The sequence below is a fragment of the Lissotriton helveticus genome, chromosome 9, assembly GCF_964261635.1.
Source record: "Lissotriton helveticus chromosome 9, aLisHel1.1, whole genome shotgun sequence".
Classification (NCBI taxonomy): domain Eukaryota; kingdom Metazoa; phylum Chordata; class Amphibia; order Caudata; family Salamandridae; genus Lissotriton; species Lissotriton helveticus.
Genome location: NC_136070.1, coordinates 176,679,410 through 176,706,011, shown reverse-complemented (window position 1 = coordinate 176,706,011; position 26,602 = coordinate 176,679,410). Strand labels below are relative to the sequence as shown.

The following is a 26,602-nucleotide window of genomic DNA, read 5'->3' as shown; positions in this document are numbered from 1 at the left end:
TAAATACGATTTTCCTACATCTGGCCCCATGTTGCTTAGCCAGTTGTAAACCAAGCATCTTGTGCCTAGTTTTTTCAGACGTACTCTGCCTCACTTTAATGCTTGGCACAGCAAAGTATGAATTCTCAGTCGAGCTAGCTCAGTGTTTTGAAGCTGCTATCTTTTTGCACTCTTCTTGTGCGAAAGCGATACACCTGCTAACACCACTAATTTTGTTTTTTTTCAGCTATGTGAAGAAAATGTATACACATTGAAGAAATTTGTGGAAGAGTTTGCATTTAGATGCTCAACTGCTTGGAGAGGCGAAGTTCTCTCTCCCTGTGCTACATTATCTCTTATGTAGAATAATACACATATTTTAGTGTTGAAGTAGGCTTGTTGAAGTTTTCCTACAAGGCAGATGCTTATAAAAGCCTTTATTATTTACGTAGTCTTGTAACATGAAAAATTAGTTCATCGAAAGTTTACTTACTGGTGACATTTGAAAATACAATCTTGTTTCTTTATATATCTGTTGCACTGGTAGTTCAGCCTTTCAGCTACAATTAATCTCAATGAGGATATGTATTGCTAGCAAGTCAAGTTAGAGCAGCCTTTATTCATCCAAAAGAATAAACATACACACACCTTCAGAAATTATATGATTTGTGATAGGATGTGGCCAGCAGGGGGAGGAAGTAGCAAGCTGACTTTGCCATGGTATGCTCCATGCTACAATGTCGAAATCTTGCATTAAGCCGGCACAAAGCCTTCTTAAAAGACACTCTCCACCAAATGACACTTAACAATGGAAACCTGATTGTGCATGAATAGAGAAGGGTACTTGTAGGAGGCTGGTTTAGTATATGGTGCACACTTATTCAAGTGATGCACCTTACACTAATCCAGACAACCCTTATAGTGATTTTAGTGGTCTTTGATAACCTTTGGAAGGTCTTAAAGTGGTAGCTGTGGAGAGCAGCCTTGAGGCTTATCTTGAAGGAGTATAAAGCAGCTTATTTTGCCAACTTTAATCTGTTGTGTAAATTAGTTCAAATGAAACCACACAGAATTTATAAAAGATAGGTCTTATTTATTACACACAATATCACTAACACATTGGTATATCTCCTACCCGGAGATATCAACACAATACACAAGAATATTTTGCAATAATCTGGTAAGTAGCACAAATAAACACTGGTCTCTAGGGGGAGACCAAGTATATTAAAGAAGTGGAATGCAAACTGAAAAGGGGAGAAGGACTTGGACCAGAAGCCCCAGAGGAGCCGGGTACAGAAGGAACCACCCAATGTAAGTACCCAGGAACCCCCACCGAGGCTTGTGCAGAGTGAAAATACAGCCGAGTGCCTAATGGAAGTCAATCGAGAAGTGGCAGTTGCAGTTTTAAAGAAGAAGGAACTTTCCCGAGGACCCCGGGTTGGACAACCAACCTACCCGTGGAGGCCCCTGGAACCAGGTGAACTTCACCAGGGAAACCAGGTGCATAGGGGTGAAGTGACAGTAATGGGAGACTTCTAAGATGATGCCTCTGGAGAAGATTGTGAAGGAGTCCCGTGGAATGCAAGGGTGGGTTCTGGAAGTGAAGAATCTGCAAACAGAGGGGACAGGGTCTATGCCACTCGGAGGTGAACAGGAGGCACGGAAACACAATGCCCACCGATGTCGGGGGGTTCTTTAGAAATGACGGTGACTTTGTCACTTCAGCTGTGAGAGCCAGACGATGCTGAACAAGACCAGTAGCAGTTCTAAAGCTGTCCCACGTCGATGTCTAGGTGGTTGGTGTCCGGCGGGAGCACCAACAAGCTTTGCCAGCCACAATTGCTGTGGAGGACAAAAAGGAGCAAACGTTGGGACCAGCAAGGTCCAAGTGACTCCCCAAATGCACGAGAGTCAGAGAAGGCCCCGAGCAATCAGAGGAGCCCACTAAAGCAAGAGAAGACCCTCAGGAGGACCCGCAGCCCAAAGGCACAAGAGTAGCAGGAGGACCGCAAGCAGCTCACCAAAAATGAAGGCCCACTGTACAGAGGATGTGGTGAGGATGCTGATCTTGGAGGGAAGAGATGCTGGAGCTTCTTGTTTTCCAAGATGTCTGGAGTGCAGTGCAAACAAACCTTGGCAACGGCAAGTCGATGCGGTGCACAAGGGTTTGGTCCCAGCATCCCCGACCAGGGATACTGTCCTCAAAATAGGTGGGAAGACAGGTTAGGCCTCTAGAGAGCTGCAGAACCACCACCTGTGTTGTTGTGCCTCTGGAAGTCCGTAGGATGACAGGAGCAGCAGACCGGTCAGCTTTGTTGCCGTGCCTGGAAATGCAGAGGAGTGACTCCTTCACTCTAAGGGGGATTTCTACAGGTATCCTTGATGCCCACAGGTCTGTTGAAGAACCAGGATGAAGCACAGACACAGACGATGAAGACTTGAAGAACAGAGAGAAGGAGTCTTCCTTGGTGCAGTCTCGGTTCCAGTTGAATTCCAACAAAGTCCTAGTGTCCAGACAAGCGAAGAGCGACAGTAGTCTGGTGGCACTGGCAAGCTCCCCACCCCAGCCCAATACACTTAAGTCCTGTCTGGGAAGTGGTCACACTGCTCTGTGACAGGAAACCTATTGTTCTACTTGCCCCCGCTCGAGCTTGGCTAAGCAGCAGGAGGGCAGAATTGTGTCTCCCGGTCGATAGCAGCTCTAGCTTGCTTACAGACCCTGAAAGGCTGTTATCGTGAGTACAGGGAAGTCCCCTAGGGAGTCCCCCAGTACATGGGATCATACTTCCAGCACTGGGATCGGTGTTGTGGTATGATTCCAACCTGTTTGATACAAAACATGAGCGGGTTCGTTGCAGCCACCATATAGTTAGCCATCTCGTAATGACTGATGCCCACTTTATGTTTAAAAATGGCTGACCGCAATTACAAAGCCTGGCAAATCGACTTGGGGGTTTGTAGGGGTGTCCTGCTCATGCAGGGGCACCCTCACACTTCTAGCCAAACTCTCTACCCTCAGGACCGAAGAGCCTGGCATAGGAGTGACTTATAGGTTTCAAGTGCATCGGCCTCCGATATAAGGAAACATCTGCTGTGAGAGGTGTAAGTACCAACTCCCATGGGTGTTACAATCCATGCTGCAGCCCATGGGAGACCCCCCGTGTACCTATGCCCTGGGTATGTTAATACCATATACTAGGGACTTCTAAGGGTACACCAGTAGCCAATTGTGGAGATACCAAAGTACTTACCATGTCAATTTTGGGGAGAAAGCACAGTTGCTGGGATCGTTATTAGCAGGATCCCAGCACTTAGTCAAAAACTCACTGCCATCGAGCAAAGAGTGGGGTAACCGTGCTAGAAGGATCCTACCTTCCTACAGTACTGAATGTACCTCATGTGACTAACTTGGCCTTTAGAATGGTTCTACAAGTTACCGAGAGAGGAGGTTTATAAAGACATAGCATAAGGATAAGTCGCAAGCAGACTGAACAAATGAGTAGCCACTCTCTGGTAGAGATATTTAGCAGCAGATACCTTATCTTTGAATTTCCCAGGCATTAGACTTGATCCGGAAGAATTTTGTTCAAGCAGTACACCTGCGCATTCGTAGGTAGCGCTGATCGGCTCTGTGTGGCGTTGTCATCTGCGCTGAAAGTGACGTCCATGTCACCTATATAGGTGCCTCTTTGGCACGCTGATGTCACTTTTCTTTCCGTAGCAGTTAGCACTGATCCGGAGAAAGAGCACTCAGTCTGTTTTGATAGAATTGTTTAGACGTTTTGTTTTTTGAGGAAATCCTCTTGATGTGTCGACGTATGTCTTGGAGGATGACCGGTTTTAAAACGTATGGGGCCTGTCATTGCACCATTTCGGTTATGGACCCACACCTCGTGTGTCTGTGGTGTCTCGAGCACGACCAAGACTCCAAGTTGTGCTCGGCATGCCGGGCCATGGCACAGAAGGCTTTGAGGGAGCGGTCCCTGAAGCTGCTAGTGACCTGGCAGGCGACACCGCAGAGATCTTGGTCCCGACTGAGAGGGAGGTCGTGGGCCCCCTCCAGGAGTCCCAAGTAATTTTTTTCTTATTTCTCGGGCCATTTGGGGAAGGAGCATAAAAAACACAAGAAGTTGAAACGCACTTTGATTTCCCCTTGTCTGTCGACCAACATGAGGAAGGAACTTCGACATTTGAGGCATGGTTCTTCAGAACCATTGTATCACAAAAAGAAGGACTAGGGGCAAGTTTAACGAGGTCCAGCGTACGTACCCCGATTGGCTGTATTCTCACAAATGGTACGGAGTTCCTCTGAAGCAGTAAAGGATATGGTTTTAGGAACCGATGGAGTGGTCCCAAATGAGACCAAGGGTGTGTGTAGGAAGGAGCAGGTGGAGGGGGAATCCTCCTTGTGGAACTAGTACTCTCACACACCTAGCAAGCTAGGTGTCATGCTTCATCATTTGAGTATGCCCCTCGTCAGGTCGGCGCTGCAATACCTGACGGGCACCCGAAACCGGGGCTCTTTGTCGGGGATCTTCTGTTCCTGCCGGTTGGTGCAGTGGGGGTGAGGGGCCTAGTATGTGTAGATGTAAGGTGAAGTGAGTTAAAATAGGTCATTTTGTCCTATCCAAACTTTATTCCGTAGGTAGACTGCCTAGTTAAAAGGAGTGGAGAGGGGCCTTACCTAGTCGCAATGTGTCTAGTTGTGAGGGCCCTACTCTCAAAAGATCAACATGTTTCGTGTCTGAGTAGTCAAAGAGATCTGGACACTTCTTCAGGATCAGGAAGTCATACTATCTACACTGGTAGGTAAGTGTAAAACTACATACCCCCTTGCTTTCATAGTAGACCTAAACTGTATGCTACAATATTCGCAACAGTTGCCGGCGGTATAAAGGACTCCAATTGGGTCCAACAAGCAAATCGCTTGCGACTGCTGCACCTAACCTGCCGCCAGCACCGTCACAACTAGACACATTGCGACTAGGTAAGGCCCCTCTCCACTCCTTTTAACTAGGCAGTCTACCTACGGAATAAAGTTTGGATAGGACAAACTGACCTATTTTAACTCACTTCACCTTACATCTACACATACTAGGCCCCTCACCCCCACTGCACCAACCGGCAGGAACAGAAGATCCCCGACAAAGAGCCCCGGTTTCGGGTGCCCGTCAGGTATTGCAGCGCCGACCTGACGAGGGGCATACTCAAATGATGAAGCATGACACCTAGCTTGCTAGGTGTGTGAGAGTACTAGTTCCACAAGGAGGATTCCCCCTCCACCTGCTCCTTCCTACACACACCCTTGGTCTCATTTGGGACCACTCCATCGGTTCCTAAAACCATATCCTTTACTGCTTCAGAGGAACTCCGTACCATTTGTGAGTCTTCAGAACCATTGCCAGCCAACTCCGCGCCTCCCACCTTTTCCAGAACCCGGAGCAACCCCTGCTCAAGTAAGAGAATTTTAGGACGCCATATGCCGAGTATATGAGCAGCTTCAGACCCCACAGGCGCATTACCATCATCACAGTGCCAAGCTGTGCTCCCTATAGACAGGTAAAGCATGTTACAGGCACTGAGAAACTGTGTTTTGCACTAGAAATGAATGTGAAAAGGAGCACAATACTTCTATGAAACCTGTAGCAAGAAATAAGTTCAAATGACCTACAGTTCCCCCTCATTAGGCAATCACCCACAAAAGCTAAGCACTGTACTTACCCTACAAACTGTTATCCAACAAAGTCTGGAAACCCTGCTTTAATAGATTATCTAATAAGGATGACCAGAAAATGTGTTTTTCGTTTGTAGATTACATTTAACTCTTCAGTGTGAGAGTAAATTTATTTTATATAGCAAGATGGCCGGGATATAATAAATATATAGTGTTCAAAGTCAATTTTATTGACACAATTGTGCTTTAAAGTTTAAGATCTCATGGTTTTATTGTTCCAAAAGGAAAAACTATTTATCTAGATTCAGATTCTGCCAATTTAGATTAAAGCAGAACATTTCTTAAACCATAAAAGGGAGGAAGTCATTTTTATATGACATCTCATTGGCTCACATATTTGAATGAGAGTTTACATGCACCACGCAAATATTACACTGAAGACATCTCAGTCCCATCTCACCCATTTGTCAACTACTTTTCCAAAGAGAACTGGCCAGCTTAGTACCTAAAAGAAATTAAACCTTTATTTACTGTTCAATTTCTGAGAAAGGTCATTTTTATACACAAACATTTGTATGGATATTATTCATCATGATATTAATTATGTTTTATAAAACAATCAATCTCTCTTTATAGGCTACAGGACTGCCACAGGGTTATAATCGACAAATATTAGAAGAGGAGTTCCAAGTAACATGTTAATATGTCACAACTGGATACGTACAAGTGTACTTTTTCCATAGTTGTAGTCTGAAAAATAATATTTGTGTCCTACTTATTAGATTGTAAATGTTGCTACACAAAGGCAGGACAAGTCTGCCCATTTATTAAGTGATTAATGTATAAATAACTATGTTGTCAGGTCTCTGTCAGGCTTGATGCACCAAGAGATAAATACATTTGCAACAATAGGCTGCTGAAGCTTCCTCTTGAATTCGTTTTAAATTAAGACAGAAACCCATGGTTTTGACCTCACATTTCCATTAGGTTCTTAATTAAGGAATCACATTGTTTTGACGTTCATTTGATGGTTTTTAATATGAAATAGCTGCCTTACAGCATTGTTTGCTCGATTCAGTATCAAAATACATATGCAAAGCAGGCACGGAAATGTTTGATTTGGCCACGAAGATATGATCCATACACATCACCTGAAGTTTACTTAAAGATGAGTGTTACAGTATGTTGTTCAAGAGGGGTGGGATAGGGGGAAATTTTATTGAGTTTTGAAGCTGTAGCCTAGCAATGTTTTGTCTTAAAAAAAATAGCTAGTCTGTCTACTGAGAGCTCCGTGTGTAATCATTGAGGTGATTGTGTGTGTGCATGCCCAATCAGATATGCAGCCAAATCATTGGCTCCTAGAGTAACACACCCAAATGACCATTTACCTGACACCATTTCAAAGGAGAAGCTGAACTAAGACATTAAACCCATTGTTCTTCCCAAAGAAACAATATAGTTATGTGCCTTGCTGACAAAGAATTGGGTGTGGAACTCTATGTAAGTGAATCCTAACCCTATTGTCCTTGTAGCCCTATATGGTCTTTGATCAAGATCCCTAATTCCTGTGCTGCTGTTTAATGTATAGGAGATTAGACTGACAGCAATGGCTGTAGGCACTCAGCATTCATAAAATTATTTGATATTGTGGGGAAACCTTAGCCGATTGCAGCGCCACTAGAAATTGTGAGAAGTAAAGATGAAACAATCTAAGAGCATTTAATTCCCACCTGGGCGTAGACCCCGGTATGAATTTACAGATGTAGGCAAATGGCCAATTTCTGACACTTTAACTAGTACCCAGTTTCTCTGGTTGACCCTGTTGACTGAGTAGAATATGTTACACCAAACATTGAGATAGTTTGGGTTTGTTAGGAATGTTTTCTTTTTTAATGAAAGACTCTTCATATGGTAGGCCAAACAACAATGATACATTGATTTAACTATTTTCTATATTAGTGATACAGACATGAAGATAAAGAGTCCAGTCTTGTCAAGACTAGTTCCAGCTTCCATCGTTCAAAATGTAATAAAAAGGAAATCAGTCCTAATTGATTAGTAATATTTGTATAATCATAACTTTTAATGGGCCACCTGAGTACCTCATTACCCTTAGTTCTATATTCTGAACATTAGCATTTATACTTGTTTTCTTCATAGATCAATACAGAAAACCATTAAGGAGGAGACACCAACTACTGAGGTAAGATCTCAAGACAGTTTACAGTCAAATTAAATCAAAATGAAAGGATGAATGAGAGAATTTGTGTAGCACACTCTATGGAATTCACCACTATAGGGCTAGGGTGTATGCTGAAATGTTATTCTAGTCTTTGAATTTTAACTCAATTATTGTTTTTCTCTATTAGACTGATAGTAAGTCAACTGGAAGGCGACATTTGTCGGTGAAGGAGAGAAGGTAAGACAACGCAACATTGTTATTGATGTTAGGTATTCTATATTTTGTGAATCTTATTCCTCTGGCCATTGTGCAAAACTCTATAGTATCCTTCCGATTTGACGATATGCTGTAGTGGTTTATCTCAAGGCATCCCAGTTGGAATCACCAATTTAGTAAGGTTACTCTAGTTACTCTACACTGTACCATATTGCCCATCTCCCACATTAACTAGGAGATAAGTGTTGACCTGCTTTCAACTGAGAAATAGAACGTATGGATTTTTTTAAAACTATTTTTATTGATGACAAGAGAAATCACTTTACAGAAGTATTTCTGCTGGCAAAACACAGAGATTATTCACATATTCAATAACCAACACATTTACTATATCATGTGTTGCCTTGCTATTTGTACCTTTCCTATTCTACTCTAAACTATAGTTCACTAACTCTGAGGGAAGAACTGAGCCATGGAGCCATGTAAATGCCTCCTCTATATGAATTTATACCTGCCCCATATTTGTTCCCATTTCGTCAGACAGCCCGACTTTCATATACTGTCTTTTCTGTTAACATGTCTTCCATTCATGTCTGCCATCCAAGCTCTAATTGTTGGCATGTCAGGGGTACCCCATGCTTTTGCTATGTTACGTTTAGCTACTATAATTCCCAGCGTTACCCAGGTCCTTTCCTTACTGTTTAAATCTGTGGGGCCCCCTGGCAAGACCCATTTGTCTGTTCTATATCCGGAATCATCATATGTGCTATATATGCATTGATTGATAGCCGTTAGTTGTGCTGCCCAATAATATTTCCGAATGTTAGGGAGTCCTATCTCTCCGCCATACCAACCCCTCTCCAGCTTTTGGGTGGATATGTGTGCTGACTTCCCACCCATAGGAGTTCTGAGGCGTGAGAGTGATATGATTTTAAACAGGAGCAGCGCGTCCCAATAAAGACATTGGAAGGGCCCTCCAATGTTGCACCTCGCTTTTCAGACGCTGCAATGGTGGCAGAAGATTTTGATTGTAAAATCACACCAAGTCGTTGGAAATGTATATGCCTAGGGATCGGTACCCCTCCTCGGCCCTTGCCACCTATATCCCCTAGGTAGGGGGTGGAGGGAATTCCCCTCTCAACACATAGATTTTTTACATTGTCCAGTTAATTGTATTGACCGAGTATTTCCCAAAATTGAATATATGTAATACTCTATTTATCGAAGTTCTGGGCGGTACTAAATACAACAGTATGTTTATGTTTATGGATTTATAAAGCGCATGGCTGCCCAAAGGTCTCCCAGCGCTGAGGAGAAAATGCAGTCAGGGCACAGAAGTTATCATGGAAAGAACCATGTTTTGAGTTTTTTCCTAAATAACTGTTCATCTGTTAGCAGTCGCATTTCTTTAGATAGGGAGTTCCAAAGACTAGGAGCCAGATGTAAAAAAGATCTACCTCCCCATCTAGATCTCTTTATTCTTGTCCTTTTCATGAACAGCTCTGATGAGGATCTTAGAGATCTACCCGGAACATAAGGAACTACAAGCTGTCTTATTAAGGCTGGTCCTTTGTCGTTCATGGCTCTGTGGGCATTACAGAGTGATTTAAATTTGATCCTGGCTTGGATCTGTAGCCAGTGAAGTATTTTCAGCTGGGCTTTCGCTGAATTTTGTCTGGGGATGCCTAGTAGTATCCTGGCCGCTACATATTTGTAAGAGCCAAGATAGAGGGAGTTACCATAATCCAGCCATGATATCACCTTGGCCTGAACCACAGTTCTCCAGGTTTGTTCAGGGATAAGAGGCAGGATCTTTCAGGACATGCGAAGTATTCCAAAACATGTGGCTCACAATTTCTTGGCTTGTGTCTCCATGGAAAGACTGTGGTCTAACCATATTCCCAGATTTTTTACAGCATTTTTTGGTACAGGGGGGTCTTCTAGTTCTGGAGGCCAGAGGATGATGTTTCTAGGGCCCGCCTCATTTCCCAGGAACATAAGTTCTGTTTTTTCTCCATTCAGCTTTAGGCTATCCATTCTGCTACTTTTACCATGCAGGGGGCCTGTTTGGTGTGCTTGGATTGTGGGCCCTATGTCACTGATAGTATCACCTGGGTATCATCTGCGTATGACACAATAGATGACCCCATTTCATGCACTATCTTTGCCAGAGGTTGCATGTATAGATTAAATAATGTGCGGCTCAGTGCGGATCCCTGTAGGACTCTGCACGATATTTGTAGGGTATCTGAGAGGGGTGTAGTGATGTTAAATGATGTTCAGGTCACGTAGGTTCTTGTAGAAAGATGTATTTATTAATTAAGTTGACATGAGGTGGTAGTTCATATATATGATAAGATGGTAAGAATAATCCTTAGTAAATTCCTTAGTAAATCCCCACCAGGAGCTGTCACCAGTCAGCTCAATCCTCAACTCCTAACTGACACTAGCATCAGAACATAACATTCCAAACTGTGATAACATTCCAAATGATGACATATCTGAAACAACTAGAAAGCCAACACTACACATCTTCCCCTTTTACACATTTAACAATTGCAACCAAAAACTAAGATGTTAAAGAGCAATTACACAAAATTAAAGGATACAGAAAGAAGGTACGTAGAAATAGGAGTAGAAGATAATTAAGTAACAATGAAGAAAAAGAAGAGGTGAATTATAAGAAAAGAAAAATTACAGTAACATCTAAGAGGTGGAAAATAACGTAAGATCAAAACCAAGTAGAATCAATAAAGAATTTTAAGCAAGATTAGAAGTAAGAAGAATCAACAGGGAAAATCAAACAAGATTAGAACTAAGAAGAATGAACAGAAACCAATTGAAAATACAAAAGACAACACATCTTCTCCCTAAAGGAAAAGAAGAAAACGAAAATAAGAATATGGACACCGATCACAAAATTCACGGAATCAGCAAACACACCAATTGGCCAGACTGGCCTAATTGCGAAACAATGAACTGGGTAGTGAAGGTAGAACCAAGTAATGCACAATTATGAGAAAGTTAAAATTAAAAAATGCTCTTACATGAAAACAATTCGAAATCTTAGAATCATAGGAAAAATGAACATTAACATCTAATAAGAGCATGAACAGAAGAAAGGTTGTCAGCAAGAATAATAAATTCTGAATGAAACTTGTAAAAACGGTTAGAAACTGGCATGATAAACATAAAACAGAGCTAATCGCATATAACACTGAGGAAAAGTTGCTAGAATTTTTTTTATAGTTAGTGAAAAACTGGCATAATAATCTCTCAACAATATCACATGTATTTAACTCTGAAGAAAAGTTGTCAGAAAGAATAATTAATTCTGAAAGAAACCTGTAAAAACAGGTGAAAAACGAGCATAGTAATCATATAACAGAATTACGTGCATGTGACACTAAAAACTTCTTAGTAATAAATGAATAATGACAATTCATGTAACATACGTCTATGCACATAAAAAGTTTTGAAAACCTTAATGACAATTCATGTAACGTACGTCTATGCACATAAAAAGTCTTGAAAACCTTAATGACAATTCATGTAACGCACGTCTACGCACATAAAAAGTCTTGAAAACCTTAATGACAATTCATGTAACGCACGTCTACGCACATAAAAAGTCTTGAAAACCTTTATGACAATTCATGTAACACACGTCTACGCACATAAAAAGTCTTGAAAACCTTAATGACAATTCATGTAACGCACGTCTACGCACATAAAAAGTCTTGAAAACCTTTGCGCAAAGGAGAAAATCATAGAGCTCATATATAATCAATAAAATAAGGCTTAGTGTACTGAACTTTTAAAACTGACGTCATCAATCAATTAATAAACCGGTAAATGTAGACAATATGAGTCCACTAATAAGAACAGAACGCTTCATTTAAATATTCTGTATACCAGAAATAACATAAAGAAGTAGAAAACAATACACAGAATAATTATTAGTACTATGCATAGCTCATAAAATCAAATGTATAAATTGGTATACGAAGTGCAAGTCAACGTGAATAAATTAATATTGCGATAAATTAACTTTGCGTCTATTCCAAGAAGGTGCAATGAAGAAAAAATTTTTATCTGCTGTGCGGATCAGCGCTGAAGACTTGCACCGCAAATACAGTAATTATATGAAGTATTGAACTTGCTGTACCTTTCATGGTGTGCATGTCACCAAAACATGCGCAGCGTTGATGTTACTGTATAGTCAAAAAGCCCATAAATAAAATTGAACCTTTTATAAATATAAATACTTTTCATGGTGTGTATGTCACCGAAAACACGCAACGTTGAAGTAGTTTCAATATAAACATAACTGAAGAGAAAGAAACTAAACAGTACCTGCTGAATTGCGAAGTGCAGCAAAGAAAAACAAAAATTGAGGTTATAAGGTTACCAATATCCTTACAACGAGGTTGGCAGTTAACATGAAAATCACGAAGGACCAGTGGTGCCAGATAAAATGGAGGCACGCAGAGCGACGTTGCGCCGGGTGGTTCAAGACAGGTCTGTGCTCCTCAAAGATTGTAGAGCGTTGGCATGTCATAGGAGAGGCAGCAGGCGTAATCAGGAAGCTGGAAACCACACGAAGGTTGCAGGCGTCATCAGGATGGTAGCACTGAAGGTAAGCGTGTGTAGATCTGTATGCCCTCGTGCAGAATTTTTAAATAAATGAAGGCGGTTCAACTGCCAATGAAAGCCACAAAGAAGGAGGCATAACAAAATATAATAATTAACCCAATAGCCATAGTTTAAAACATTGCGAACCTTCATCCTAAGCAGAAAAAATATACGTGTTTTGAAGTGAGGCGCTTTTTTTTCCTTAAACTTCATCTGCACTTAAAAATGAATTTCGCTTGTAGGTAAAAGCAACGGAAGGTTCGTTTACTTGTAAAGATGTAGAAAGCATCGATAACTCTGTGTTATTTTTATTTTTTAAATTAACATCCAGTAGAGGGCAGTAATAGATTGTCAAAGATCTATGGAACTGTTCGTTTAGATCTTAGGACATTACGTGAAATTATTGAAATTGAGGCAGATGTCAGGAAACGAAAGCCGAGAAGCAGCACACGAAGGAAAGGCTCTGCATTAATACATCAGAAGCAGTCTTCGCTCATCAACAGCAATTTAGAAGAGCAACACAGGCTTATTTTCAGGTGTAGCAGTGGACAAATTAAAATCACACCCTTATAAATCAGGGATTCGTATATGTCAATGAGGCTTACACATAAGCAGGTTCATAAATCAGGTGCCACAGCTATTAAATCAGGTGCAGTCACTTTTCAAATAGGTGAACCCGTTTTTTAAATCATGTGGAGTAACTATTAAATCAGTTGCGGCAGTAGATAATTTAAGATTTTAGAAAGCAGGGACTGGCAGATTAGTTGGAGGACGACCAAAAGAGTGGAATGATCACTGGTGGGGATTAATAACGTGCCAGTTTGCTAAGAAGTTGCTTGAAGAAGGAGAAACTTAATTGGTTACCTTGTTTGAAGAAAGTTCATGTTTCAGTTGCTTGTAAATATGAAGAAAGAAGTCCAAAACGTCGCCAATTGTAGTGATGTTAATTGATGTTCAGGTCACGTAGGTTCTTGTAGAAAGATGTATTTATTAATTAAGTTGACATGAGGTGGTAGTTCATATATATGATAAGATGGTAAGAATAATCCTTAGTAAATTCCTTAGTAAATCCCCACCAGGAGCTGTCACCAGTCAGCTCAATCCTCAACTCCTAACTGACACTAGCATCAGAACATAACATTCCAAACTGTGATAACATTCCAAATGATGACATATCTGAAACAACTAGAAAGCCAACACTACAAGGGGCTCGCCCTCTCCTATCTGGAAGAATCTATCTTCTAGGAATGAGGACAGCCATTTAAGTGCAGTGTCTGAGATACCTGCTTTAAACCTGAGGATTATAGTGTTGTGATCAACCGTGTCAAAGGCTGCACTAAGATCAAGAAGCAGGATTGCAGCAACACACCCCTGATATAGAGTTCCTCCGTTGTCATGTAGTTCCTATAAAAACGTATACAAGATCTGCGCATTCGGACAGCATACACTGTAGGATTGGTGTCAGACTGATTCTGAACACCCCCGCCGGGTAAGGTGGCCTTTTGTACCAACTAGCTCACAGTGCCACTAGAATCTCCTCTTACCAAGGAGAGAATAGTTCTTGGCAACCATCGTCATGACAACCCTGATGTTATGTTATCTGGAATTTGTTGAGCGCACGGCTACTCCAAAGAGTGTCCCGGCGCTAGGAAAAGACCACCATATCAACTAACAAACAGATACCCCGAATCACAATGCAAGAAAATCCTATTTCTGGAAAAGCCACGTCTTCAGATTCTGCCTAAAAGTCAGAAGGTCTGGGATCTGTCGCAGCAAGAGAGGGAGGTTATTCCAGAGTCGGGGTGTTCCTACCTGGAAAGATCTTCCTCCTATCCGTGAGAGCCTGATCCTTGGAGTCAAGATCAGGCACTGGGTAGAAGATCTTAAAGAGCGCTGAGGCATATAAGGCTGAAATCTTTCCCTTAGATATGAGGCCCCGATCCCATGGAAAACCTTGAAAACCAGAACTAAGGCTTTAAAATAAATTATTTTTTGCAATGGAAGCCAGTGAAGTGAGGACAAGAGATGAGAGGTATGTTTTCTGGGCCTAGTTAGAAAAATGGCCCTGGCTGCCATATTCTGAATGATCTGCAAACGACCTAGTAAATACTCAGGGAGTCCTAAATATAAAGAATTGACGTAATCCAGTCTCGATATCACTAAGGCCTGGACAACTGTTTTACGGTGAGAGACTGGTAAAAGTGGGAGGAAGTTTTTCAGCATTTTCAAAGCATGAAGCTGCCACTGATTGGACTTGCACCTTCATAGAGAGTGCAGAATCCAATTTGACCCCAGATTTTTCACAATAGTGACCTCAGACAATGGGGGGGACATGTCTTGTGATCCCTCAGGACCATGGAAACAATATACTACTTTTCGCTCAGTCACTCATGCTTACTTAGTCTGTCTTAGAGAGATACACAGAATAAACGGGCTGGGCATTTTTAATAAGTATTTATTGAACAGTTGTTATTCCAGTGTAAAATAGATGAGCTGCAACAACCGTTAGACAGTAAAAGATATAAATGATTAGCAGGACTATGAAAGTAAACAGAAGGTATAGCTCTACCATCTTGCAGTAATCATGAATACACACAAGTATATAAAATACATGTTAATAAAAAGATGCGTACTCCCTAACTAGATAAACCTAAGTGTACCTAGCATGTGTGTAGGTGTTAAGCCTAGAATCTTTCTAGGATGAAGTCAACCCCATTACCTGAAGTGCAGTGCTGGCTGGTGATATTTAAAAGTGGTGAGGCATAAAAGTTGTGGTGGAGAGCAGTGCGGTGAACAAGCGCAGCGTGGGAGCCCGAATGGCATAAGGGGGGTTCTGGAAGTTTCTTCTCCCGGAAAATTTTGTAAAACGAGTGGGCAAATGGTGCATTTTTAAGCACATTTGAGAAAGCAAGAAACGTAATGAAGTAGTTGTGAAAGTGTAGTTTTTTACCTCAATGAAGAGATATCATATAAAAATATACGTATCTGCTTTTGCAGTTTAACCACAGAACTTCATAGCAGGCTTCGAGAACATTGCTGAGTACCTCACAGATTTATTTATCGATACACCTTTAGAAATTAAATGTACTGGGGAAATACAATCTATTGTGATTTGTTGGATTGGACACAGTGAGACAGCAAGGAATAAACATTAAAAAGGTAGTAGGGCACCCTAGAAGGCACTGTACGTCTCATTGAGAGAAAAGGAACTGGGCCTTCTGTACTGGGATTTCCTTTCAGCCCAAGGAAATGGTGCCATCCCACCATGGAATATGTGTTTGTTTATGCCCAGATAAATGGCTTGCATTTTATTGCTCTATGCATTTGAAAGCCCTGCTTTCATCAAACCACAAAGGCTGCAAGCTATTTGTCAGGCCATAAACAGACACATCATGCGTGTTTTTATTGAGGGGGGGGATTTGCACTGGAGTGGAGAGGGAGGGTTCATGGAATAAACACTGATTTACAGATTTTCTGCCACCTACAAGTACACAAAATACTAAGGAAACATTGACGGTTAATCTATGTTATTTTTACAAGTCCAATAATTTGGGAATATTGCTCCTAATACCAGTGTCACAACATAAGAATCCAACATTGCCGATACTTCCTGATGACAACGGTGCGTTCATGAATACATTTTTTGAAGTTATTATCCATACATTCAAAAACTATTTTGAGTTTCCTCTCGGGGTAAAGCAAATGTATGTGCTTTCAGTACATAAATGTAATTCTTTCAATTACCTTTGTAATGGAGTACAAAATGCCCAGAGACCTAATGCTGAATGTGGGATGGTCGATTCGAACAGAGTGAAAGTTAAAATGTTTTAAAGCTATTAAACGTGCTACAATAATTTATTGGAGCACATTTAATTGCTTTAAAACATTATATGAATTTAATGCACCATGCCCTCTGGAGCTATTCTTTATTTTAAACGAAAGGGCTTTGCCCCCACCCTGGCCCCTTCCTCTATGTGGCTCTCACCCAGGCAATGCTCCCACCTGTGGCCCTCACATCACCTCCAGATGAGGCGTCAATGCCGGGAAGCGTGACTCCGATCCGAGTGACGTGGTGGTGCCGTGGCGCCAGGCAGAATCTTGAATGTATCCCCGCTCGTGTTTCCCATTTACCGAGCCACTACCTACAGTTCAAAAAGGCCGTTGGTGTGGCACTGGCAGCCACCCGCCTATTACAAACATATCCAGGGTGTCCCTCGATCTCGCAAGGCCGGTCTCCCAGTCCTAAGTCTGCTGGTCACTGTCTGGGGTTCAAAAAGAACGGGAGTGTAGATGAAAAGCTCTGGCCATCGGGGGTAGACTACTACCTAGGAGCCATCCTGGCTGGCAATCTAGTCGAAATAATTATATTGAACTTCCTGGCTCAGAAAGTTCCAATATATTTATTTGGACCAGAGAGCCAGCCGGCATGGCAGTGGGGAACCAAGTTCGGCCTCGGTGTCCTGTTGGTGCAATGTACTGTAATTCAGAATAACGTTCATCTGATTCTGGGCAATTTGGGCAAATCACTAGTCCCTGCAAATCGTGAATGTCCCCCGGGCCCTGCCTACCAAAAATTAATGTGTCCTTCATGTGTACAGCAAAGTCAATTCATTCATCATTGTCTACACACTGTTGCTGCGGGGGAAAAAGTAAGACTCTAAGTCCTTTACCCTGCAGCCCCAGTGTGTAGAAACACGGCTGACATGATTATCTGTACCGGAAAAGTACAACTAGGCCAGGCAGGCCATAAGTATGGAACAAAAAAAGAACAGGCCTAGAAGGCGGCAAGTGGCAACAACACCCATTTGATTAAATTAAATTGGTAGTAGATGACCAGTTGGTACTCACAACACATTCCTGTCTGCGCCGCTGGGATCAATCATCACATTCACGGAGGCCCGGAGTCTCATTGTCATAGAAAGGGCGGGGCATTCACACAGCATTTGCCGATTCCAAATGCCAAGTTGTGCGCGAGGCGGGCCGGGGACTCGCAATCAGTCTAGGAGGCTCAGGCGGGCCACGAGGTCAGCAGCTCTCTTCTCTCTCCACGCTCCTTGTGTGCTGAAGAGGGGAGGGGGGAAGAGAGAGGCTCACGCAGTTAGGGCAGAATGGCCAATCACTGCATGGTTACACATTAAAGCCATTCAGTGATTGGTGATTATTCTCCCATGCTGTAAAATTAGAAATGCTCAGTCGAACCACTGCTCTCTACTCTAAAGCAGCCAATCCTCGCGCTGCTCGAGCAGCGCCAGGATTGGCCTGAGCAGGGCAATTTCACGCTCATTAGGAGGCTTGGGGACTACGGCTTCGATCCCCCTCGGCTCCCTAATTCTACAGACCAGACTGCACAAGACTGCGCATGTCGGGCTGGCCGGAAAAGGCACTGTCCCAACCCGACATGCTCAATTGCAGCTTCTGCTCAGACAATCATCGACTTAACCCCCACCCCTTCAGCCTGCCTGCTGCCACACGCAAATACTGAAATAGAAATAGCCCTGACAGCTGACTGCCGCGGGCTGAGATTAAGTGGTAATGCTCTCTTTTTTTGTACATGCATATGCACAGTTAATTAGTGCGGTGGGGGGGCAAAAATTCACGGGGGCGACGCCCAAACGCCCTCATGAAGGAACCGCCACTGCTGAAGTGAGAGACTGTGGGACCCCATTCTGGTCTCTGGTTGGATACCCTGCAAGGGATGTTTTAGACCACTGCGAGCTGGAGTGTCTGCATGCAGGAACCTCAGCGTCTCTGATCAGTGTGTCCGCCAGGAAGTCCTGATCTCCTCCTTCTATTTGAGCAAGATGTGATGTATATGTACCCATAGGTCTCATCAGGGGTCCTACCATGCTGTATTACTGTGTCGGCCTAAGAATGACGTCGGTCATAAACTTTATACATAGATATTATACAGGAGATGGTAGTTCTGCCGTGCTTCCAAGAATCTTCATGCATAATGTATGAGATTTCGAACTAAGGAAAACCTGCATTCTGAATGCAGTGTTGTTTCTAGGTAAAAGGTCAGTCCCTGTAAACCGTTATAAGTGTAATGTAGGGAAGAATATAGGTGAAGGGTAACAAAGTTACCTGGGCCTATATTATGGTACCTATATGGAGTATAACACCTACTCCTCTTCGGAATGGATGACACAGTTTAAATCTCAACTTACTACTAGGTTGACTAGATACTGGTACGCTAATACTCTTAAATGCTTAAAAAGTTCTAAACCAACTTAAAAAATTAAATTGTCACTCAAGCCATTGCTGTAATGTGTCTGTAGGTATAGTTGGAACTACTACAAGCATTTGAAAGTCTTGCATGCTCAAAAGAATGTCAATTTTGTAATGGAGTTCCAATTTTCTCTTTGTTTTTCAAAAAGTTAATTTCTCCCAGCACACAACGAGCCAAAATGGGTCAAATGTTTATGTGTCCTGGCTGGTAGACGCAACATTCTCGTTGCCTGCCTCCGCAGACCACGGCCCCTGTAACACCTCGCAGATTATGTCAATTGAGCACAGATGATCTGTTGTACTGTCCACAACCAATGCTGGGGCAGCCTGTGCTCCATCCAAGGCCTGGGTGTCAGAGGAGGAGCCGATGGCCATACCAACAGGAGACGATACTACCTGTAGTGACTCTAGAAATGCCACCATCAACATTGGAATACGCTGGGGATGCTGCAGAACATGGGCCGTTATCGGGTCCAGTAAAGCATCAACGTCCGATTGCGCACATGATGGGAGTGTCAGACAGAGATCCAACACGACTTCTTCTCTGCAAAATAGGCATCAGAGGACAGGTAAGAAGCAGTCCATCTAGACTGGTCTAAATGACAAGAACCAAGATGCACATAGCTCCCTTAGGCGAGGTGTGTCTAGATGTTGCACCATACCATCACGGTATTTTCGCTCCAGTACTGTTTCCATCTCCTTGGTGACAATTTCATCCATTACGTAGCAGAAAAATAACAATCGGGATACCTTCTATTAGAAACAGGATCAGCGGCAGTCCTCCAAAAATGCTTCCAAAAACAGTGTGTAAAGTTTGGTACAACGCCGAGGACCATCTGACAGGTGCTTAATAGTCCAGAAGCTATGCTCTTAAATAGGCGGGCGATGCCAGTCGTATCAAACGTGTTAAAGATACAATTTATCATTTCTGTGAAATGGAAGTGGCAGTTCTTACGTATGAGCGCCTGTATCTCTGCTGAAGACCTCGCGATCTGGAGATCAAAAGTCTCTCGAGCGGAGTTTAAGTCCACAGACTTTTGTAAAAGCATGGCTTTCATTCTGCTCAAAGCATCAAACCGTATTAATGAAACATTTAGTGAAGGCCATATTGGCGCCTCCCTGACTGTATGTGTTGGTGGAAACAATACTTGCATACAGCAAGTAACCCTGGAACTGACAGTCACCAGATATGCGATGCCCGGAAGCATCCCACAGCAACCTTGATCCTTCAGCATCAAGTAACTCCCATTCAAAAGTAGCCCGAACACTGGACTGATCACGGCAGCTGGGGCATCCTTAAGTGGCAGGATAAGTTCGCCACTGAACCGTTACACGCCCCATGCAGAATTATATCCTGGCACATGAGTGATCCAGTTCTCTATCCCCACTCTGGCATCGAAATCTGTATGGTTATGATTTGATTTGCTTTGATTTGATTTGTCTATTTGTAGAGCGCGCGAATGCCCGAAGGCGTCTTGGCGCTGAGATATACCACTGGCTCTTGCCGATGTTGATTAGAGCTGTGCAGAGAAAAGCCATGTTTTAACTTCCTTTCTAAAGGATTTCAAGGATGGGCTGATTTTTATGGCTAGTGGTAGTTGATTCCAGATTCTTGCTGTGTGTACCAAAAAACTTCTTCCGCCCCAGTTGGCTCTCCTGAATCTCGGGACCATGATAAGTTTCTTTTGGCCGGATCTGAGAAGTCTGTTTGGTTCATAGTGTTTTAGATGTGTTTTTAGAAATTGTGATCCAGTTCCGTTGATTGCCTTATATGCCAGGCATAGTGATTTAAATTGTATCCTTTTTGTAATTGGTAGCCAATGCAGGTTTTTTAGTTTGTGGATGATTGGTTCAAACTTTGGTATGCCAAGTATCAACCTGGCTGCTGCATTCTGCAGGCGTTGAAGTTTGACTAGGATTTTCTTTCTGGCTCCGGCATAGAGGCCGTTCCCGTAGTCCAGTCTGGACAAGGCCAAGGCTGTCACCACTGTCTTGCGCGAATCCTGCGGTAGGTAAGGTAGAATTTTTTTAATCATTTTTAAGATGTACCAAAGTGTTGATGCTAGCTTACTGGCTTGGGCATCGAATGAGAGATTGGTGTCTAGAGTGATTCCCAGGTTTTTCACCTTTTCTGATGAATCGGGCCATCTTCCCAGATCTTTTGGCCACCATTAGGGGGACCATATATTTGTGTCCCCTCCTAGTATCATAACCTCACTCTTGTCCCCGTTCAGTTTTAGGCAGTTCATTCTCATCCATTGGCTGATCTGTACCATGCAGTGTTGAAATTTTTCTGCTGTGTCCTCAACATCCCTATTAATTGACACCACGATTTGAGTATCGTCGGCGTAGGATATTGGGGTGAATCCATAGTTCCTTATTATTTGTGCAAGGGGAGCCACATATAGATTAAAAAGAGTGGGGCTCATCGAGGAGCCCTGCGGGACTCCGCATGGCAGGTTGAATGATTTGATTTTGCTTCTCCCGATTCTACTGAGAAAGTTCTGTTCTCTAAGTAGGAGGCAATGAGGGCACAAGCTGAGTCATGTATTTGTGCTGCTTTTAAGCGTGTTATAAGCATGTCGTGGCTGACTGTATCAAAGGCCGCCGATAAGTCGAGTAGTACCAAGGCGGCCTTCGATCCATTGTCCAGCACTTGCCTGAGTTCCTCCACTGCTGTAATCAGAGCAGTCTCCGTTCCATGTCCCTCGCGGAAACCGTACTGAAAATGGTCCAGCCAGTTGCCGTCCATCAGATGTCGGGATAACTGTTTGTTTAACAGTTTCTCGAAAGATTTTGCAGCAATAGGGATCCTGGCTATTGGTCTGTAGTTGTTAGGTGTTTCGCAGTCTAGGTTTGGTTTCTTTAGCAGTGGCCTGATTGATATCATTTTCCAATCATCTGGAAAGATGTTGGTATTGATAATTTGGGAGAATAGTTTTTCTAATACTAGGCTCAGCTGTTCGGAGCAGATTTGCATTATTTTGGGTGGACAAGGGTCCATTGGGCTGCCTGAGTTAGTGGTGTGAACCTCTTTCTGGATCTGTTCTGCTGTAGGGGGAATGAAGAGGAACAATGTGGTATGGACTGATTGTTTCACTGGACTTATTAAGTGATATGTATCCTTTTCTGCCGTCTCCGTGCTGTGATTTTTGAAGGAGTCGTAGACTGATGATACTTTGCTAACAAAGAATTCACCTAGTACGTTACAGAAGTCTGATGACAGTACTTCTGAGTTGTTATTTTCAAATTTTGATAATTTTTTGACAGTATCAAAGAGGGTTTTACTAGAGTTTTTTGACTTATTAATTTTCTGGACAAAGTATTTACTTTTTTCTGTTATTATTAATTTCTTGTAACTGGCTAAGGTAGCTTTGTATTCTTGTTTGAGGTGGATATCATAGTTTGTTCTCCACTTTTTCTCTGCTCTTCTGCACTTCTGTTTTTGAGCCTTTAGTGCTTCAGAGAACCATGGTTGTGAGGGGGTTTTTCTTTTCAGAGTGACCTTTTTTCGAGGGACTGTCAGTTTGATTGCGTTATCCAACCACTCGTTGAATTGTTTGCAGGCTATATTACAGTTTTCATCCAATGCAGGATAGGATGGTTGGAGTGTTTTGATAAAAGCCTGGTGGTCAATTTTAGACCAGTTGGGGTAAGTTGCTTGTTTAATATGTTCCACAGGTCTCCCGGTATCCTCTTTAATTTCTAAAGTGAATCGGACTAACTTGTGGTCCGACCATGGGATCAGGAGAGTATCAATTTTATTTAAGCTCTGACATGAGGTGAAAATACCGTCCAGTATGTGGCCAGCATTATGGGTGTCTAGGTGTACCTTTTGTTCCAGATCAAAGTTTGACATTGCATCGATAAATGAAGATATCTTTGGGTCTGAGTTTTTCTCTAGATGTAGATTAAAATCTCCTAAAATTGTATAATCTGAACTTGTCACGCTAGATTCCAGAAATGGACTTAGCAGCTCAATTAAGGGCGTTTTTGCGCTGGGTGGTCTGTAAATTAGCAGTCCATTAAAAGTATATTTATCTGTGATTTTTATTTGGAAAGTCAAGGTTTCACAGTCTGAGTTACTTCCTTTGTCTGAACTCTTAATTCTGAACTCTTCTTTCGCTATAATTGCCAATCCTCCCCCACGTTTCATTTTTCTGTCAGCTCTAAAAAAGGAGTAGCCCTCTGGAATGGCCAGGGTCAGGTCGGCATCTGATGCTTCGTCTGCCCATGTTTCGGTGACAAATAGTATATCAATATTTTGGCTATCTATTAAATCGGCTGTCTGTATGTTGTGTTTGACTAGAGACTTGACATTAATTAGTCCAGCTTTCAGTTTGTTGTTTCTATATTTTGGTATCTTGGGTTTGGCCAGGTTCTTAATGGGGGAAAAATCAAAAGTGCATGTGCAGGACGGACATTTTTTACCTTCTTTGTGTAGCTCTATCCGGGCGCATGTGACGCTGGAGTTCCTGACTGGAATACTTCTGTTGTCCTTTATCGGGATCGCTTTGGACAGGGGGTATGGCCCTGGGCCCGGTCTTGGCGCGGACGGGCGCGACGGGCTTGCCTTTAGCGCGCCTTCGGCGCGCAGGCGGCGCGCCCGCTGCGCGTTTGTGGAGGGCACATTTTTAGTAGAATGGGAGGGGGCGTGGCCTGCGTCCATGGGCGTGGCCTGTGCTCGTTTGAATTTACGGCGGCAAGAACTCCGACCCGCCGCAGCCCTGAAATCGGCAGCGCGGGGAGTTCTAATCAGGTGAGGTGGGGGGAGTGCTCAGGGGTAGCGTGCAACAGTTTTAAAGTGCAATTCAATTATTAAAAGCAATCTTTAAAATCAGTGTGCAACAATTTCAATATACAATTCAATTTTTAAAAGCAGTCTTTAAAATCGGTAATTTTGTTAAAATGCGATTGGGCTCCCGGCTATCTCGCCTCAGGAGTAGTGAGTCTCTGTTTGCGGCTTGTCTTCAGCTCACTTTTAAGGTCTGCGAAGGGGGCGTGGCCTGCGTCCGTGGGCGTGGCCTGTGCTCGTTTGAATTTACAGCGGCAAGAACTCCGACCCGCCGCAGCCCTGAGATCGGCAGCGCGGGGAGTTCTAATCGGGTGAGGTGGGGGAGTGCTCAGGGGTAGCGTGCAACAGTTTTAAAGTGCAATTCAATTATTAAAAGCAATTTTAAAATCAGCGTGCAACAATTTCAATATACAATTCAATTTTAAAAAGCAGTCTTTAAAATCGGTAATTTTGTTAAAATGCAATTGGGTTCCCGGCTATCTCGCCTCAGGAGTAGTGAGTCTCTCCTGAGTTATTCCTAAGATTCCTTGATGAATTCCTTACCCATTTCTTCATATCTGCCTGCCTGCTTTTGTTCAAGGCAATATTGAAATTGAAAAGTAGTGACCGGTAGAGTTATGTGGCCATTGATTAACCATTCTGTAAACAGTGATTGTCGCTCTGTAAAAGCTAATCTGTCCAGTTTTTCAATACGCTGCACTGTATACTTTGCTCCCCTTTGTGCCATTTCCATCTGTTTTTCTGTTAGATTGTATGCAGAAAACAGAGACTTGCTGTTGATGAAACGCCAAGGCACATAGCCTGCGCACCAAGATTGCAGCATACAGCTCAACAACATAATAGAACGCAATTGTGATTGCCCATGTTGTATTATTGAAAAATCCTGTTCTAGTACATCAATAGCAGAAGATACAATATTGCCCAGTGAATATATCCTGGAAGTTAGTGCAATTAACCCATTGTCAACCACTGCCAGAGCTTTCTCTAGGTTTATACTATCTATTTCTCGTAATCTCTCTGCGGCCTCTTGTGATATTTTCCAAATCTCATTATAGACAGCAATATAGAAATATTTATGGCGTGGTTTCTTAGCACTTAATAAAACATCCTGTAGGCCTACATACTTTGCAAGTAAAGATAAGTGTTGTTTTACCTGTGTAAGTGCCGAGGTTTTTAGCCAATCGAGGTATGACTTCCCAACACTGTATGATGTCACTACCCCTGGGTGTTCTCCCTGTACATAGCATGGATCCGGCCTGTGGATATTAAACCCTTTGGTTTTACCCATGAATCTTTCCTGACATCTGTTGGTGCCTGTGGGCCAAATCAACCATCCCTTCCAATCGAGGTCTGATCTATTGTATTGCATGATCTCATCTAACGTAATCCCTTCTTGTGATGTTATGTTACCCGAGGTGTGTGATGGTGTGGGCATCCGGGGTGTATTCAAGTCTTTGTTATTGGCTATTCCAAGAGAGGACATTTGTTGCACGGTGTCATTCAAAAACATGATTTGCCGAGGAATGAGGCATGCTCTAAATGGCGCGTCTGTTCCCTGGACCTGCCAGTCTCTAGTACCCCAGACAGATTTTAAGTCTATAGTCTCTTTCCATAAGTCGAAACCTTGTTCAGACAACTGGGCAATAAAGGAAGCAGAATAAATGTGTTTGGTGTTTATCAACATATTTTTTGTGTTTGTGCAAACTTATAATAATATTTGGCTGGATCTGACGTGTTAAACCCTGAAAAATATGGACATTTGTGTACAAATGTCTTTGAATTGCTTTTCGGTGGTGTTGGGCAATGTTCCCATTGGTGATAGGTAAAAACATTTCTGGGATTAGCGGATTTATGCAAGAAATGATGACCATTATGTAGATAGCAATACATTGTTTCAAGGTCTGATGTGTCTTCCAGCATTTCATTATTAGAAAAGGCAGCAGATTTTTCTAAATCAGACAACATATTATTTAAAGTTTCATAATCCCAATCATTGGAAAATGTACTGGAGGTAGTAATATCATTCAATGACATTTTAAGTAAATGTGGAATTTTTAAAAGTTTGGTCGGACCAAATATATAGTAATCAACCTTGTCCCACACTGTACCATCAGGTATAGGAACTGCTGTAATGTTCACTGATGGCAAGTCTCTTTTTTCACAATGTGATGATAGATGTGGCTTCAGAATCAGATTCACTTTTTGTGCTGCAGAGCTTGCTCGAAGATAAGTTCCATTTATAAGCATACTCAAGACAGTTACTAAGCCTATCCAGAAAAGAAAGAAAAGTATCCCAGTAGTTACCCAGAGTTCTACCCAAGGTGATACCAGGTAAGTCTTTTTGAGAACGTTCAGCAAATCTTTAATTCGCTGCTGACAAGTTTTTTGGGCTGGCATAGTTTCAGGTTCACTTGGATTTAATGAAAAGGTATAAAAGTCAATGAAAAAGCCAGATGCAGTTTGATCAATTTTCGGTATTTCCGCAGGTCTTGTGGAAACTGTAGCTTGCTCTTGTTGAGGCATGTTGATGTAGATATCTGTGTTTAGTCGAATTGAAATTTTTCATTTTGGTTTTGATTTTGAACTTCAGTTTCAAGAGGAACGAGTTCCATGGCATTGTTGCATAGTCCATCATTCTGTGCAGGTGACTCCTCAAACGTGAAGAGTCTTTCTGTTTGAACTTCATGTATAGTAGCGAGAGGAGGGTCTCTGTTACTCTGGAGTCCACGCGGCCTGCTACTCAGTATAGGCCGCATAGTGTGGTTTGATTAGGTCAATTGAGACAAATCTTTTCTCCTTTTTCCAGCAAGAGGCGGCAGAAGTACAGATCTTGTGCCTTCAACTGCCAGGACAGGTACAGGCTTTCCTGTATGATGACCAGGTCCCCGAT

At 42.5% G+C, this 26,602-nt stretch overlaps 1 protein-coding gene across 1 annotated transcript in view; it reads left to right on the top strand.

Moving 5' to 3' along the window:
* The window catches only part of NEMF (nuclear export mediator factor), a 546,593-nt gene that overhangs the window by 428,464 nt on the left and 91,527 nt on the right, over nt 1–26,602 (top strand). The window contains exons 24-25 of the mRNA XM_078659711.1: nt 7,817–7,859; nt 8,026–8,075. Of these exons, the coding sequence (XP_078515837.1) occupies nt 7,817–7,859; nt 8,026–8,075 (93 nt within the window). The remainder of the gene's footprint in view (nt 1–7,816; nt 7,860–8,025; nt 8,076–26,602) is intronic.